The sequence below is a fragment of the Alligator mississippiensis genome, chromosome 1 (assembly GCF_030867095.1).
Source record: "Alligator mississippiensis isolate rAllMis1 chromosome 1, rAllMis1, whole genome shotgun sequence".
Lineage (NCBI taxonomy): Eukaryota > Metazoa > Chordata > Crocodylia > Alligatoridae > Alligator > Alligator mississippiensis.
Window position 1 is genome coordinate 324265942 of NC_081824.1, and position 18751 is coordinate 324284692.

The 18751-nt window shown below is 42.9% G+C and overlaps 1 protein-coding gene across 2 annotated transcripts in view; it reads left to right on the plus strand.

Moving 5' to 3' along the window:
* Positions 1 to 18146, plus strand: part of GEMIN8 (gem nuclear organelle associated protein 8) — a 33712-nt gene extending 15566 nt beyond the window's left edge. For both annotated transcript variants that reach the window (XM_014607785.3, XM_006266050.4), the window contains exon 4: positions 16116 to 18146. In XM_014607785.3, coding sequence (XP_014463271.1) covers positions 16116 to 16372 — 257 coding nt within the window. In that variant the 3' untranslated portion in view covers positions 16373 to 18146. The remainder of the gene's footprint in view (positions 1 to 16115) is intronic.
* Positions 18147 to 18751: the final 605 nt, after the last annotated feature.

An 18751-nucleotide genomic window follows, 5' to 3' on the forward strand; every position in this document is an offset into this window, starting at 1 on the left:
ACCTGGGGTCCCCCCACGGCCAATCGCTGAGCTGGGGGGGGGTGAAGGGGGGCACCACCAAGCATTGGCTACACATAGGTTTGAATGTTGCCAGCAGTGTCTGTGAGTGGTCGCTGACCACTAGTTGGTGCTCACCACCCACAGCTGCCTGCGGGAGCTCCCCGCTCACCACCCTCATGCCACCACTGCTGCTGCCACCTGCGGGCAGTCACCATGCCTCCCCAGCCTCCGGGGGCATGCAGCATTCATGCTATCAAACATGCCGGGGTCCTGTCCCCCCCCATTCCTCCTGTGGGACACGCTATCTGCACCACCATCTCAGCATTCACGACCTGGTACCTCGAGTTATGTAGAAAAAATGTATAAAGCTATGTCTATGTGCAAATCACTGATTCTCTGAATCAGAATTGGATCTTCAGATTCAGATTTGGCCAATTCGAATTGGGACAGAGATCTGAATTAACAAATTGAATCACTGTCCCCCGAATCAGGCCGTATCTGAATTGCATACTGTCTGCTCCGCACACCCCTACTGTCCACAGCGCTCCAAGCCCCCACAGTTGTTCGCTTGCTGCTCCTCCCCAGTATATGCATTTACTTCTGACCCCCTAACCTGCTGTGGTCACAAAACCATACAAGGTGTCTTTGGTAATGGGACAGCACAGCATTTCTAGTCCCCTGAATCGGTGCATAGTCCCGTGCTGTCTCTCTGCCAAGTCTGCATACATAAAGATTTAGCCCACAGGAAGTAAACATGAGGTCTTGGAAACAAAACATTCAATCTCATATTAATCTTTTGGAGTAAACTTTTAAATGCAGACCCTTCTGTGTGGGTGTTGGGAGAAATTTTGCTATAGTTATACCCAAGCACTTGAGTTGTATAAAGTATTGGGATAAGTAAGTAAAACAGAATGAAAAGCCAGCATCAAAAGAGATGCAGACAATCACAAGCAATGATTTCTGTACTTCTGGAGAGACAGAATCTGGTCCATCAGACTACAACTGATAAATACTGAAAGTTTAGCCCTTAAAGTTACAACAAGACTTCTGGAAGTTTTTATTTGTAAAAGATTATGATCTGCCTGTTTCGTAGCTGAATGGAGTTCATAAAGATTTACATTTCAACGTCTTCCACTTTTTTTCTTTAGACTTTTTAATAGAAGTATCTAATTAATACGCTTATCCATTGTCATCTGTTAAGGGATGTTGGAGCTGGGACAACAGAAAGCTGTGAGTTTAGGGCTTCTACCCCTTTCAAGATTGTTGTTACCTCATCTGTTCTAAAGAGGGAATGAATGAAGGGAGGGCAGAGAGGTGAAAAAATGCTCAGGTTGGGACACTAGTCCAAGACCATTGATAACTTTCACTCCACAGGCTGCCTATAGATTGCCAGCAACATTGGGCAAGTTAATTCTGCCTTCATTTTTAGGATCAGAATATCTTATTGTTCCCTTATAAGTGAACCTTTTTTCCCCTCAGAACCATAATAATCACAGTTGACTTATATGGGACTGACTTATAATTGGAACCATATTGTATTGTTGTAGAGAGCAAATTACTTTGCAAAATACCCTTACAAGCCATCCTGTGTAGTCCTTGAGTGCCAAGCAGGGTCATTTTGCTCCACCACCTGTAAGACTGCCAGACAAGGTCATCTGCCCTGTCACAGCAGCAGAGGGTGGTAGGCTCAGTTGGCACAGGGGAGGCCCAGCAAGGCTGGGTGATTTCAGTTGATTATCACCACTACAACTCTTAAATTTGTGGAGTCTGCTCCACTAGAGTGTGAAGCAGGTATTAATCATCTCTCATGAAGCTTTAAGAATCCTGAGTCAAGTTGAGGTTTCCAGATCTGTGGCTTCCCTGCAGGGATCTGAGAAGGCCTGGCCTAGGGGCAGGTCATCGCTAGAGTCACAAAGCCACAAAATATCCTACAAGATGAGCTGGCAGGAAGCCATGCGAAGCTTTTAACTTTTAAATCCCCTCCTCCCCTCCCTTTTTCCCACTGGACTGTGCATCTCTTAGTTGAAAGACACTTGATCCAGGAAATTTCTAGCACTAAACTAAAAAACGTTACAGTTTAAATTTGAAATAATTTAAAAGACAACAGTTATGTTTTATTCTTCCAAAACCCAGATTAATTGAAGGTACTTTGCTCACCATTTTAAGGGTGTCCAATCCACCTTCTCCTTTTCAACATCCCTCAAAAGATTAGAAGAATGTGGATTTTTAGCCCCTAAAACTAGGGCTTTGCAGAGCCAGGGTTTGGGCTTCTATTAAGGGCTTGTTTTAAATCAGTAAACAGTTCCCATTTAACTAAAATACTTATTTGATAATCTATTGACATGGAATTTTTAAGCCGAAGACAAAATGGTAAGACTTCGACAATGTTCTTTGGCATGGAGGATGCTTTTTAATTTTATTATTTTTAATGTGTTTAACCCGTTAGGTTCTTTCCTTGTTTGTTTGAATCTCCTATGGAATTTTGTAAGGGCAGCACACGTTAAAGACTTCATCTGTAGTTATTGACGTGAATTCAAGGGATGAATTTGTTCCCCTAAAAATAACCCTAAAACATGGTGGTTAACTTATTTGCAGGTTGTCTTAAAACATGAATGGTAGTACATCTCGTGCTCATTGGAAGGATAAATACATTGAGGATTCTTGAGGTGTTCAGATTCTACAGTGATAGGGGAGCTTCCTCAATGCCACCAGTCACATTTACTACGTAGGTGCCAAAAATGCCTTGCCCAGCTGCCAAAGTGTTTTTTTTTTTCCCCCCCTGACATCTTCTAAAAACTTTGGCTGCTTGCAGATGTGTTTAAAATTAAAAAAAAAAAAGGCACTTTACAGAAAGAAGCAGTTTATTGGTTTGACTCAGCTCTGCAGCATCTGTTTGGCTTGTATGCTTCAGTGGGGCCTTTTGGCACTTTTATCTAATAGCTGATTCAGTCAGCTATTAGATAAAAGCTCCAAAAAAATCCCTGCAAAAGTGCCCAATCTATACAGATGTTGAGCAGGCCGGGTCCAACTGATGCAATGCCTCTTTTGGACATGCAGTAGGCCAGTGGTCGCTAACCTTTTAAAGTAGGAAATCACCTTTGGCATTTAAAGACAACCCAAGATCTACTATGCGCCACTGCCCCCCCCCCCCCCCCACCATCACCACCACCAGCAGGTAAGTCTGTGGGGAGAGAAATGGTGGGGAAGGGAGAAGAAAAAATGTATTTGGGTGCAAGCGAGGGAGATGTGTGTATATGTATGTACACCTCCCCAGCAGGTATGTCCCACCTGGCCAGGGCCCCACTCAACTTACCGCTGCTCTTGCCTCTATGCCACTGTCCTTCACCGTGGGGGCCTCAATCTATCCCCTTCCCTTCCCCATGGACTGACCTGCTGGACTGGGGCGCACGCATGCATGCACATAGGCACTCAGCACCCCACCCCAGCCTCAGATCAACTCCAAGGGGCTCCAAGATCTACTGGTGGATCAAGATCCACTGGTTGGTGACCACTGCTCTAGGCTCAGCGCAGGGGCACGTGGAATTTAAAGTAAATTACTTCTTTTTTTTTTTAAGATCTTCAAGCAGCCTTTGTTATCAAGGCACAATTCTACAGTGTGGAAGGCTGTGAAACGTGGAGCCTGTATAAAATGAAAGAATAAATCTTAAATTCAGACTTATATTGAAATAAATAATGCAGGGAGTGGTGTCTTGTTGCTCATATTTAATGGAATAAAAAACCTCCTGGATTTGATTTCTCTTGCAGCTGCTGTAGAAAAATTGCACCAAAAAATCAGCTTTTTTGTTGTCTCCTTTAAATAGAGATTAGGGAATTTAGGTCCCCACAAAGTACATTGTTCACAAGCATCAACACACCCATGAGCAGATATTCTCTCCCCTGCCTGCTCCTTGCAGATCACCATTGTTTTCAAGAGACTTGCAGCAGAAGCCTTATGCAGAAGACAGGAGAGCAGTAGTGGTGGAGAAGATTTGTTCTATGACTGTTCAGTGGGGATAGTTTTCATGTTCCAAGCCATCTCTGTAGTGTGCAGTTGGCTAAGAGACTGTTCTCGCTCCTTATTTCACCAGTGGAACTGTTCAGAGTGAAGGGACAGTGACAGTTGTATTTTTATTTAATTTTGAAGAATTTTAATTATTTTTATCACAGCAAAAACCTAGTATAACCAAAGTAGTCTGCCTAATACATGGAGGGACAGGGTGGGGTATCAGAGTAAGTAGTGGCAAATGCCTGGTCATTGGTATGTTTTCTCACAAAGATGACTGAGGGAGATGAGCAGGGATCCTGGCTTTCTCTGATAAAATCCCCAATTTTAGGATTAAGAAAAGTAACCCAAAATCCACTTTTTTCCATGATTGAAATGAAATGCCACTAAGATACAGATATCTATATATGGATATATGTTTCATTTTAATCATGGAAAAATGTGGATTTTGGGTTACTTTTCTTAATCAGAAAATTGGGGATTGTTTTTATCAGAGAAAACCAGGATCCCTGGAGATGAGTGCCCACTTGTGAGCTGAACTTATTTGTGGAGTTTGCGAAGTCACTTGGGCACTTCCCTAATTTTAAGACTATGAATCATCTCACTAAAGTGGGAGGGAGGGAAATACTGAGAAAGGCTTGCTAGGAATTGTACAGTATTTCCTTTCTAAATGGCAGGATGCCAACTGCCTTTTTCAAAACAGGCAGATAGAATCATAGAAAATTGGGGTTGGGAGGGACTTCAGGAGGTCATCTAGTCCAAACCCCTGCTCAAAGCAGGACCATCCCCAACTAGATCATCCCCACCAAGGCTTTGTCAAGCCAGGCCTTACAAACCTCCAAGGATGGAGATTCCACCACCTCTAAAGATAACCTGTTCCAGTGCTTCACCACTCTCCCTCCTAGCGAGAGAGTTTTTCCTAATATCCAACTTAACCTCTCCCTTGCTGCAACTTGAACAAGTCCTTGAGCTCTTGTTCCAGAAGCAGACTTGTGAATTGTTCAAAGTGCCAAACTTTTCACCTTTCAAAGAAGTTGATGATGGAAGCAGCTCAAGTCCCACCTGAAGTCAGTACATTTTCTTGGTGGATTTTTGAGATCTGTCCAGAGCAGAGCTGATACTGATACCATTGTATTCTTCATCTATTTCTGGATAATATGCCAGAGCAGTAGATATAGCAAAATCACCATGGATATCGGCATGCTTTTTTACAGTTGAGCATAAGATTGTATCCACTTGATTGCAAAGCCTTGCTGGTGTGAGCAAATGGGCCTGAAATAGTTCAGCTCTTTTTTATCCATAGGGTGTTTTGAGTAATTTTGTGTTCTCTCCACAGGCTCTCAAATCTCAGATAATAAGGGGATCCACCCTCACACCTTTTCTGCTTGTTAGAGGTGCTGCTGGTTGTCTTCATTTTCCTTAACTGGGATTCACATCTGCATTAAATAAAACTAAGAATCTTGTTCTAAGCACAGAACTGGAGAATTTAAGGGGGGGCATTCTTTCAGCAAACATTGCCTCTTAATAAATTTAACCAAAAATATTTACAATGTCAGAACTAGGAAAATATGGTTTGGTTCCTACGCAGTACTGGCATGCAGAAGGTTGTTATTTCACCATTTTTAACAGTCTTGAATTGTCAGACTTTTTGACCGGTTAATTGCCTTACAAGTAAAGTTAACTAGCATAGCAGGAGAGAGAAATATGAAGCACAGTCAGAAGAAAGTTTCAAGAAGCATCCTTTTCCTCCCTCTACCAAATTTCTGATGAACTGAGTTACTTCATAAAGTACGAGGACACCTCTCTCAAAGAGGCCTCTTGTGATCAATGCAGCCTACCCTAATTTACTAGTCTTAGAAAAAATACTTTTCTCGTAGAGGCCGATTTTAGCATCAGTGGTACTTGCCCATATCTCAGATAACTGCTGTTGAACCAAGAGTATGGAAAAAGAGTAATTTATTGTGGAGTTAAAGAAGGAAAGTTTTTACCACACATCACCTGTCTTGTCCTAACTTCCTGTATGCAGATCCTCTTCCTGCAACAAATGGAAGTTACACCATGGTAACTTAACCCTCCTTTCAGCTAAGCTGCCATGACCTATCTTCTATTTTCCATAGGATAAAAATATTTATCTGGGCAGTTATCATGGAGTAGTTGATACATGATATCCCTGACCTCTTATATCTTGCACTAAATTATTCTCATGTTCATTCTCTAAAAGGCCAGTCCATAGTATTAATATACTTCTCTCATTTTTATTTAAAAATATCATCAGAACAACAGAATACACTATCCAAAAACACTTTTGCAAAAATAGTTACCTTTTCCCAACGTTAATTGGTTTATTTGCAGTCTCATAATTCTAATATTATAAAAGCCAAACTCTGTCAGTCCATCCGTCTGTAACACTTTATTCGCTGTCTGATTGGCTGATAAACAGCTAATCAGAGTGCTCCAAGCGTGGGGGAGTGCCACCATGATTCCGAAGCCATGCCGAGGACCGGACAGAGGGTGGGGGAACTGGAGCCAGCAGTGCTGACCTCAGCTCCCCCAGCCTGCTCCCTGCAAGAGGCAAAACAGCAGCGGCATGGGGCATTAGGTGGTGGCACTCAATCCTAGCCGCCTCCCCCCCCCCGCCATCATTCTTGACAGGCAGTTGTCTAGTGTATAATAGAACAAGCCTGGCCTCAGCATTTGTGTTTGTGCTTGGAGCCAGAAAGATATCCCCATTGAATCTGCTAATGTGAGAATTGCATGTTTTTTTAAATATATATACAGGGCAAAATACTATTACAGATTAGTCCCACATTTTCCATTCTGATATTATTCATGTATCTGTGGTTCTGTGCAGCATGAAACTTTCTTTTTTTTTCAAGTGCAAGTCTGCATTCAAAACTTAAGTAAAATGCATCTTGCCCAAGGCAAACGTGACTTTATACAGAAACATGCTTAGATTTGGGCATCCTTATTTTTAAGAGGCTGGTACAGAAAGAAAGTGTATTAGTCTTCCTTGTGGAGATGCATCTAGTTGGACATATAGATACAGTTATATAGAGATTTAAGTATACCTTCTGTTTGTTCACATGCTAGTGCCTTTGTCTGATGTCAGCATTGTTGCCATCAGTGACAGATTGGAGTCCTTTAAAAGGGGAAGGGAAAGAGTGCAGAGTCAGCTGATCTATATCTAATCTTATTGCTGTATACTTGATCCTTACTAGAGGCAGCAGCGGGTACCTGATTCTCACTATAATGTCAAAGTAATGATCAAACTGCAATTCTGTCAGATGGTGCAAGTCAGGGGTGGGCAAAATACGGCCTGCAGGGCCCCTAAAAAAATGTAGAAAATTAATATTTCTGTGCCCCTGATTCCTGTCAAAAATTACAGGATTCAAGGGCAGTAGGACACAGGGGAAGCCTGGCGAGCTCCCAGAACAGCGGGGCCCACCCAGCCCTGCCCCTCAGCCAGAAGCCCCAGCCAGGGTTTCTGGGCTGGGAGCATGTGGCTGCCCCAGTGCGGGAAACTCAGGTAAGTGCGGGGGGGGGGACCCCGGGCAAGGAAGGAGTGCGAGGGTGGGGAGGAAGCAGCCCCCCCCCAACGCCCAGTGCCCCGCACTGCAGCTGCTTGCAGCCTGTGTAGAGTTGCCTGTGCCCACTCCGGACAGCCCCATGTGGGCTGCGAGCACCTGCAGTGTGGGACGCTGGCCGTGGGGCAGGGGAGGGGCCGCTTCCTACCCACGCTCAGCTTTTCCCTGGGCTCCTTCTCTGCGCAGAGAAAAGTGGCCCTCGCCCGCCCCATGCCCGGCGCCCCACACTGCAGGTGCTCACAGTCCACGTGGGGCTGTCCGGAGTAGGCACAGGCAGGCCCAGGCAGGCTGCGAGCAGCTGCAGCGTGGGGCGGGGAGGGACTGCTTTCTTCCCCCTGCACTCAGCACCACCTTGTAACCCAGCCCTACTGCCAGGGTGACAGTGGGGAGGGTTACAAGCTGGTGCTGAGCATGGGGAAAAGTGGCCACTCGCCTGCTCCATGGCCAGCACCCCGGACTGCCTGTTCCTGCTCCAGACAGCCCTGCACGGGCTGCGAGCGCCTGCAGCACGGGGCGCCGGCCATGGGGCAGGCGAGGGGCCACTTTTCCCCACACTCAGTACCAGCTTCTTCCCTACTGGCAAGCAGGTGGTCAGGGCTGTGTGCTGCCCTCCGCCTGTACCGTGGGGCTGGGAGGCACTGGGTGTGAGCGAGCGGGGAGCCAGTGGGAACACAGGGCCCACACCGGTGTCCTGGGGCCAGTGCTGGTGGGGCCCAAAGCAGGGTGGCAGGAGTGCAGGGTCCCAGCTGGCAGGGGCTCTGTGGAGTCAAGGCAGCTCCCCCCTCCCTGCTGGTGGAGCTGAGCTGGGCTGGGCTGCACAGACCACTGTCGGCCTGTGCCCCACTCTGGGCCCCACCGGTGCTGGCCCTGGGACATTGGTCCCAAGACGGTGACCAGGGGGCGGGGCACCTGTCAAGGGGTGGGGCTACCCATGCAGCCCTCCACAGCCTGCCAAAACTGGGTAAGTGGCCCTCTGCCCAAAATAATTGCCCGCCCCTGATGTAAGTGTATGGACTCTGGACACCTCTTTCAAAAGTGCATGCACCTTATTGGGTATACAAAACAGTGTACTGTGACAAGGCTGTGGTCACTTCTACGTTGTAATGTGATAGTGCCTCAATTATACTAGCTAAATTTGTACAATTTAGCCTTTATTGAGGGGGGCCTGTAGGAGACCGCCATATTTCTCAGCATCATTTCCAATAGCACCATCTCCATTTTCTTTTCTTTTTCAAATTTTCATTCAAGGTACAGTCAAGCAAACTGGTTCCTTATTCATAGTTCTGTTTTAATTCATTTTGAATTAAGTAATGCTGAGATCTCATTTTAAGGATGTTTATAATGGAAAGTAATGCAAAAAATACAAGTCAATTAACTGGCAGTTTAACTAGATAGTTGAAATGTAAATAGTTAGCATGAACATTTTTTGAAGTGGAGTCTTGAGTCTTTTATGAGCTCAGATCTTTGGTCAGGTATATGTGATCACAACTGAGCGTTTCGTTTCTAATCATATTCATAAAACTAGGGGTACACTAATATTTCCTTGGCTGATACTGATGGCCTATTGTTAAACAGCCATATCAGCTGATACCAATCCAATAGCCGATTTTGGGCAGTGTGGAGAGCAGCATCCTGCCAGTAAGTCTGTGAGGGGGAAGGGGTGTGGGGGGGAGGCAGATCAAGGCCCCCATGGTGAAGGAGAGAGTGGGGCAGGGGCAGACGCCGCACTGCCAGGGTGGTAAATGAGACCTTGGGACAGGGTGCGGACTGGGCACAGCTTGTCCAAGGAGTGGGGAGGTTAGCTCCCCACCACTGTGTGCACCCCTGGGGGAGGCACAGGGGGCATGTGGCTCCCCAGATTTGTGCACAGAGTGAAAGCAGGTTGTCTGCTGTAGGTTCGGGGCATGAGGCTGTGTTGCTCTCTTCCCAGCAGGGGGGTTGCACTTGGGGGGGCTTGTGGAGGCTGTACCTAAAATTCCCCATAGCTCCCTGTAGCTACCCTTTGCTGTGCTACCACCCACCTCACACAGATGATTCAGTCCTGGCCCAGGTCCCCCGCTGGGAAGAGGTCAGTGCAGCCCCTGGACCCAAGCCCACAACAGGCAGTCCACCCTTGTCCCATGCAAAAATGGGGTGGGGGGGGGAATGCCGCCCCCACCCCACCCCACCCCTGCCTCCTGGACAAGGTGCCTGCAGCTCTTCCCATGCCCTGCTTTGGCTAGGCAGCACCTGCCCCTACTCAACTCCCTCCCTCCCTCCCTCTGGGGGCCTTGATCTGCCTCCCCCCATGTCCCTTCTCTCCCCCCCCCCCCAACAGTCTGTATGCATGCAGCATTTATTGGTAACATTATCAGCCCAAAAAAGCCGATAGCCAGTAATGTCAATGTTCCTGTTATCAGTGCCAATCTGATATGCGACTGATATATTGGTGCACCTCTACATAAAACAGGAACTAGCTTCTTTAATTTAAGTTCTACAGGATTTTGAAATAATTTAATGTCTTTCATTTATAAATCCTTCCAAAAGCCCTGTGAGGTAGGTAAGTATTATACAGATCAATAAACTGAGGCCCAGAGTGGTTAAGTGTCTTGACAATATCTTGTCATTTCATTTCTAGATTTGCATCCAAGTACCTGTGTTTTGAATTTACTTAATTGCTTTCTCTTTATTTCATATTTACATTTCTGTTCTTACATTTAGTTCTCCATCTTACATTTGTAACATTTGTAAGTCCATCTTATTTCTACATTTGTCAGCTTCCCTCTGAAAAAGTGAAGAAAGTATCCATAATGACAAAACAAATGGTGCCTAGCTAATCTATTTGATTTGTAAAATCTGTTTTGCATCTGCTGCAGCAGATTGTTGATTACAGCAGTGTCCATTTTGAGGACTGCATTCTGTTTTAAGACTTATTTTTACCCCTTCTGGTTTCTCTAATGAGATTTCAGTCAAACTACAGCAAGCCTCACAAGGAACACATCTGTTCATTGTATTATTTTAAAGTCTATAATGAAGAGTTGTCTTGTTCACAGGTTTTAGTTCAGCTCGTGGTAAGATTTATTCAGTTTGTCAGTAGAGGACTGAATGAGTTAAGACTGGGTACCATGAAGATGCCAGGGCTTTTAATCCCTCCAGTGCTTTGTGGTAGTTTTATTTCATGGTTGATTGCTATTACAATAACTAACCATTTGTTTATGTGAGGAGTTATATCAGAACAGTGGGCATTTGTACACATGCTTGTGCCCAGTGCTGCGGTGCATGCAGTTGTATAAGTGGCAAAATGCGCATCAGCGCTGAGAAAATGGTGGTGGCACGCTTTTGAACTAAAACACCTTGAAGGCGCTGTAGTTCAAAGTGCACCACTGTCATTTTCTGCACACTGATGTACATTTTGCCACTTATACAACTGCACGTGAAGCAGCGCAGTGCACTTCAGGTCACATGCGGAGCAGACTTGATTTATCAAGTCTGCTCCAACTTGCCAGTGTCATGGGATGAAAAGCTATGTGTATAAATGCTCAATGATTCTGTACGGGAGAGTCATCAGCTTATTTTCAGCAGAATGATTCTTCTGCTGTAGCTCTCCTAGTTAATTTCTTTGTGTAAACTGGCTCTAAACATCCTGTTTAAGGAGCAAAATTCACCTGTTAGACATTGGAGGGGAGGAGTTAGATTAGTTATCACCAGGGATCCTGAATCTCTCTGATTTAAAAAAAAAAATCCCCAATTTTCAAATTAGAAAAAAGTAATGTGCAATCCACTTTTTTTCATGATTAAAATAAAACACCACTATATATAGATATCTGTATATTAGTGGTGTTTCATTTATCATGGAAAAATGTGGATTGCGCATTCCTTTTTTTTAAACCTGAAAATTGGAATTTTTTTTTTAAATCGGAGAAAACCAGGATCCCTAGTTATCACTTAGAGCCCTGGTAACACAGTCATTCTGCAAGTAGAACCCAATTTTAATTTAAAAGGACTCTAAAGCATGTATCCGGTCTGCCTCACGTAATTACCAGCGAGAAGCAGTTAACAAGCTAGAGGTGATTCTTACAGCCACAGATGCGTCACTTGCTTTCCTTCAGTTTATTTGTGCATTTTTCTGATATTTAGCACTTGCCAGCTTCAGAAGGATCATAAACAGTAAACAAAGTCCTTTTTTCTTCTTTTTTTCTTTGCATAATCCTGACTGTTTGTTCTTTTCCATGTTTTGGCTTATTCAAAGGTGGGTTGCATTTCAGGGTTCTCAGTAACACTGCAGACTTGCAAAGCACCACATTTACTCAGCAGCAGAGCTGAAGGTTTCAACCTTTAGATCTCACCATTTTGGAGTTGTAGAATCCTTCAATTTATACAATTCTGAGTTTTTTAACTTATTTTAGAGAGAGGTGTCAGGTTTTAGCTGTACCCAAGATCTTACCTGTTGTTGAAGATAAATATGCTTTTATTTTATTTTTTTAAAGTCTGATTCTGGCAGTTCAAAAATGATGTTTCATGGAAGCTTGCTACAGTGTTACATGCAGTGCTGTGTGCTGCCCCCTAGGAAAAATACCTCTGGAAAAGCTGAGATCTCATACTGTGGAGCAGCATATGGGCAAAAAATTAGCACAACAGGCTGCGTCCAGACAAGCACAACCGTGCCGTCTGTGGCGCCACATATCACACATTCAATTGTTCTCTGTACTGCATGGGAGCAACGCAGAGGGTGTTTTTGAACCCTGGATATCCAGTATCCATCCAAGGGTTAAAAAACCTATGGAGAAAAAAAGAAGAGCAGTGCACACATGGGCAGTGTGCACCACTCAAAAGTGGAGCTGGGCTGCCTGGAGCCACACTGCAGCTGCCAGGCTCTGTGCAGCAGAATTGCTGCTGCTGCTGCTGTTGCAGCCTCAGGAGGACCCCAGGTAAAGCTGCTGGGGCCAGCACAGTGCTGGCCCTAGACTCCCCTACCTCACTCAGGATAACCTGCTGCACACCAGAGCACACATGACACAGACATTCCCTGGGGACAAGTAGCAGCAGTGCAAGGTGTGCACCAATGCTAGCCGTCTCCAGGGAACCAAACATCCACACTGTGTGGGCATGGCTGCAGAATGCTGCTTCTTACAAGCATGTTAAGAGACAGGAGAAGGAATCTGAGAAGTGGAAATGATGACAGTGTAAGCCCTTTTTATGATGCGCTGCTGAAGATCAGCTCAAGTAGTGTTTAGGAGGGCTTGGGGAAACTCAGAACGTGTGTGTAGCAGTAATAGAGAGAACCCACTCATTGAAATAAGCAGACAACTACACTTAACAGAAAACCCGGTTGGCTACAAATTGCAAAGAGGGAAAAGCAGAACAAAACTGGGGAAAGTGAGGTATTTCTCTGAAGAATAGTATGGGAGCTAAGCAAGAAACAAAGTTAATAAAGGATGAGTAATTTTCGACTTTTTAATCGGAGAAGGACCTAGGTCTGTTGCCAGAGAATTATCTGTGTAGGTCACAAGCCAAAAAGATGTGACAGATTGGAACTGTTTCCACCTAAAGAATTATGGAGAAATATTTGAGATGCATTATTATTTTGTATAGGATTAACAGGAAAAAAGTTGAAAGTTAGCTATTTATAATTGGGAAGAAGAGCAAAAGAATAAAAATGGTATGAGAGAGATATCTTTGTTTTTAAGCTGCTATCTTAATTGGCATAGATTTCTTCTGCTATGGAATAGTATCTACTGTACTATTAAATTAAATATGATTATTGCATGCCAGAAAAGGAAAAGAACCCAAACAACCAAAACAAAACAAAAAAAATCCCCTTGAGTCCTTATTGCTTAGGTGACCTATCCCTGTGGTTTTGATTTTTTTTTTAATTATTATTTTTATTTTTTTGAACTTTACACATTTGTGTTCAAAACCAGGACTTAGTACGACAATAATAAAACCCTAAAAATCTTGACAGTGCCCCAGTACAACTGAAAAAGTTAAATATGGGCTTTTGGGCCTCTGAAAGTTGGAAAGAAATCTCTTATTCACTGTGTCCAAAAAACAGGCCAACAGTTTTCTTGCCAATTAAGAATCATCTAAAAGTAGAAGTGTGTCACATCTAGCAGTGTGATATATTGATTCTGGAGTTAGTTTTAGGACTAAAGCAACTTTGGGGAAGTGGAACTGTCCAATTATAAAAATGTCAGCAATATTTATTCCTTGCCGCATAACCAGATGACATGATAGGTTGGCCAGATGCCTAAAATTATTTGTGAATTTTTGTTCCAAATTATAATAGAAGGGGAAATCTTGCCAGTAATTAAAGTTGAATGCTTTAAGGGGAAGCTGTTATATTTCACTCTCTGTGGAGTGAAAAAGAGGGATGACACAGAATTGTCTCGGCATCTCCAAACAGAAAGATTGCAGAGCTGCCTTGTGTGTTTACCTTAAAACCCACGGCTAACCAAACGGATACACTCATGCCTCCAAAAGCAGTGAATTTTATTTTAAATGTGTTGTCCTGTGTCAAAAACTGCAAAAGAGCATTCTCAAGCAAACAGATGAGGAAATGTCTCCCATATGCAGCAATGCAGATAATTTTTTTTTTTTAATTGCACAATAAATACAGAAGTGTAGGAATAGGGTCATGTTAATAGGATATTAAAGAACAGGTCATAGAGTCAAAAGATCTATTCACAGCCCTGCAAAAGTCTTACTGTACGACTGTGTGTAAGAGACTTTGATCTACTTCTTGTTAGGGCAAGAGGGAGCAGGGAATAGATAGATATTTTTACTAACGTAACTAAGCACCTAAATAAACGTTTGCCTAAAAAAAATGTTGGCTGGTGGTTGGCAGCCTAGCATTATATTAATATTTTGTAATGTGATGGGAGGGTAGTCGGGACCTTACATTTAACAGACCATTCTTCCACGATTGGTTTAGTACTTGCCACAGGTGTTTTTACTAATGTGTCAGTGAGGCCTTTTTGTTTAAAGTGGCCTGGCACTGGGCAAATGCAAAAAAACCCCAGAACTCTAGTGTATACTTCTCTGTGAGTACTGGCAGCAGAGTGCTAGAGGTATGCCTAAATACAAAATCATTGTAAGAAGAGCGTTAGGTTGAATGGAGTACACATAGTTCCTGATGCTTTCTTGCCACCTTCTGACAAAAAGTATGGATGATACCTAAAACAGCGAGAGTTCAATCTTTCCAGCAAAGAAACAAATGCCAGAATTGAAATTTCAGATTATACTGTTCAAAATTTCTATTTTCCATGAATGAAGAATAATTCATTTAGTGGGGCTGACAGACGGTCAGCTGGCTGCTCCACACATTACTTTCCAGTGTAAAAATAAACTACAGCTGTTCCAAGGTAGATATGTCAAGATACTTAACTTTGGTTTAGGGTTTGCAGATGTTCTGTGTTGCATGAGAGAGAAATCTCTACATTAGTCTTTGGGGGTTGGGGGAAGCAGAATACAATACCCATAATACAAAGTCTGAGTCCCATGTGAAACATGCATTGTAATCTATGGGTCTCCATTTCTCTTTGTTTGTTTAAATTCTAGAAAAGAAACAGTATAGTTTTTCTTTCCTTGTCTTGTTTGTAACTTTTGTTTACTTATTTAAGGGCCTATGTTGTGGGAGATATTGAGAACCATTACCTCTCTTTGTTTGCAGTAGTAATTGGATGTACTCAAGACCCTACAATTTTGGACAAGTCTTTAAGCTCATTGTTATCTATCTTGTCAAGATGATGCTTTTAGTTATAGTTCACTGCACAGAGCCTGGTCTGAGGAGGGGGAATTGCCTATTTCATGCTTCCAGCCTACTATAATACAACTAAGAATTTCACCTCAGAATTATTTTGACTACCCTTAAATAACTGGTAGTGCTTCAGGGTCTTAAATTGGAAAATAATATGAATATTGTCTTTGTTATATTTTTTAAGTCATAGATGAACTTAGAGCATTTAAACTCAACTATGACAGCTGTGTTGCACTGGATGCAGTTGATGGCTAGCAGTTGCATGACAGTCTGTAGTTACTTCATGAAAAGAATGAAGTAACTGTTTACAGTTTCCGCTGCTCTGGCTCTGCTTCATCTAAAGTTATGTTGTATCATTTCATCATTGCAGCTGCAAAATAACTACTTACAGTATTAGTTCGCACTCCCTTATTCCTGTCAAGATATATTTGTAGGGAGAGATGGAACAAAGTTGATTTTAATTTTGCCTTGCTCAGAACGCTGTTTACAGAAGTCTTAAACTTCAGTTCCAGTTTATTTTTCTTGTAACTTTTTGCCCTGCCATTCTATGGTGTTCATTGTTATATCACATAGCATGATATGTAACGTGAAATTTGCTTTCTAAATTGTATTAATAAGCCACAGTTTATCCTTCCCTACAATTATGAGCAGTGGGTCTAGGATGCATTTGAATCAGTATTCATTAAGAGAAGAAAGAAGCAGCAGTGAATTGCATGTTGGGAGGTTGTTATCCTAATGTGTTAGATGGTAGGTATCCCAATAATTTTAAGTCTCTTGTGGTTTATTTGTACAGGAAGACAGCAGCAGCTTGAAGCAGAGCGCCAGGACATGTATGTTGAAGCTGATCATGACCTGCATGTCAGAACAGGCCGCTCAGTGCAACCCCCTATGGAGAGACCTGGGGAGAGGAGGATGGCTGAAATGAAGAAACTGTATGGTGTGGGTGCCCCCAAAATCCAAGCTATGGAGACTGCCATGCAGCTTACCTTTGATAAGAACTGTGATAAAAAGCAGCCCAAGTACTGGCCTGTTATCCCTCTGAAACTATAAGCTGGATCATGTTCAGCACTAGCAGACCAGCTCTTGGTACTGCCCAGTTTAGGCTGCCATAGCTGAATTAACAAATTGAGTATCATTCCTTCCCTCCCTCTTATCTGTCAACTGGTGTTTTCGGAACCAATGCCACTTCCAGAGGATGAGCTAATTGTTGATTTGCATTGTAGAGGAAAATGGTATTTTACTACTTGAGAATATATTTTCATTGATTTAGCATTGATTGGCCTACCTTGAATGTGCTTGGCAGGAAATGAAATAGCATTTGTTTTCACTTAGTTGAGCTGGGAAAACTTAAGCTGTACAGAAGTAATTAAGTTTTGAATTATCTGCTGTTCCCCCTTGCAGAAAAAAACAAGTCATCCAGTTTTTTAACACAATATCCTTTAGATTGATTTTTAAACAGGGTATATTTCACATGTGTCTTTTGATCCTTGATTTTTGGGAATGTAGTCAGTTGGCCGAAGTACAACGTACTAAGCAACAGTAGCATAACCACTTGAATGTTTATTCAAAGATTTCTAATAGGGCAGGAAATCTTTCTTCTAGTGTGATATTCAGCTGGCAGGGTTTCAGCCAGGAAGCAAATTTAGATTTAAATGTAAAAAAAATGGACATTTTTATTCTACAGATGCTTAGTAAGAAAGACATTTGTGAAAACATGGCACATTTTGTGCTTATGCTGACACTGAATTTGTCAGGGTAGCAAAAAGGTTCCAGTTATTTTTGACATTTTAAAGGAAAGGAAAATTAAACCAGCTGAAACTGGGCTTGCCTATGCGAGGCTCTACTGTGACAGCCGTGTCGGCAAATCCTCTTCCTGAAAATGCAGATCATTCCTGGAAAAGGAGATGTTTGGCCCAACAAAGCCACCCCAGATCCCTGAATAACGACATAAGCTTGGCTGACAGAAGCACACTTTTTGGTGCAGATCCAGCTGTGACAGGTCTTGCTAGTTTAGTGGGGGTATGATCTTTTGCTATACTGGCAAAACGTTGTAGCATAGTCCTGGCCTAGGGTTACAGTTCTACCACCTTACTTAAATTTAGTGGTAGTTTAAATAGCTGGGGAGTTATTGCAGTACTTCTCACAAGTGGGGCATGGTTGGAATGGTGAAAAGTGGTACCCTATGTATGCAATAGCTATTTTTCAGAAGGATTTCTGCTGTCATTTGCTACTGTGTACTTTGTATGCGCAAACGAGCCAGATAAAGAATGTGATGATTAAATGGCCTCTATGCAAGATTCTGCATCATAAATAATTCCAAAGGAAGAGTTTGCTGTCTAAAATCTCTTAAACATTCATGATCTATCATTAGACCAGAGAAAGTTAAGGCTGAAGTTCCAGTTTTATTTTGCTCCAGCTGTCTGTCACATGCCTGTTTGACTTAGATGTTGTAGCACATGGGAAGTAAATCTCTATGATTTGCTACATCTGGGTAGGTGAGAGCACATTTTTTATTTTCCTGGCGTTACAACTTTAAAAGTCCTATTTTATTTATTCTAACTGAACTCACTTCATTTTGGTATAATGTGATGTAGTTAGACCAAGCCAATTGAAATGAAAAGCTTCCCAACTCTGAGACTCATTACCAATGTAATTGTATTAGGAAGCTTGCTCTCAGGAGGGTAAAAGAGGGATTATGATATGTAGTCCCACATTTGGTTTGCTGGAATTTTGTTATATTACATATTATACTAGTGTGATATAGGATAAAGTGTCAGAAATTGTTGGGGGTTCTCTTGTGTGACAGAATAAACTCTTTTCATAATTGTTTTGTGGGGTGGCTTTTTTGGGGGGGGAGGGGGTTGTTTTTTAAATACGCTATCTTGACTGTATAACATTTTCTTGGGATCAGGTGCTAAACTTGCCTTAAAATTTCTGATTACTTATGAAGGATCTACTGCAAGTCTTTGCAGCTTTACTCACGTAAGTCATGAAAAGATGAGTCATGAATAGATGAGCTCTCCCCAGGCAGTTACAGATCCACTCACTGCTGAACTAGTAAATTGCGAAGTGGATGACATGTGTCATGCCCTCTGGGGAAAGGGCATCTTCCTCTCCCTGACACCTCTCTTCCCATAATCCATAAACCAATCTTTTCCTTGCTATGTGAAGCCAGAAGGTAGGGCAGGGTGGCACCTTCTAGACTACCTAGTTCAAAAATGCACAAGTCTGTTAAAAAAGGCAGGGGCTCATTCTTAGCATCTGACAAAATGGGTTGTTGCCTATGAAAGCCTGACAGCTCATGTCTTCCTGAACCAGTTAGGTTCCAAGGTGACATCCTGCCCAGCTTTCTGTGTGGCTTTAGACCAAGGATGTAAATACTAATTTAAAAAATATCGGTTAAACCTGTTGTAATTGCAACAGGTAAAT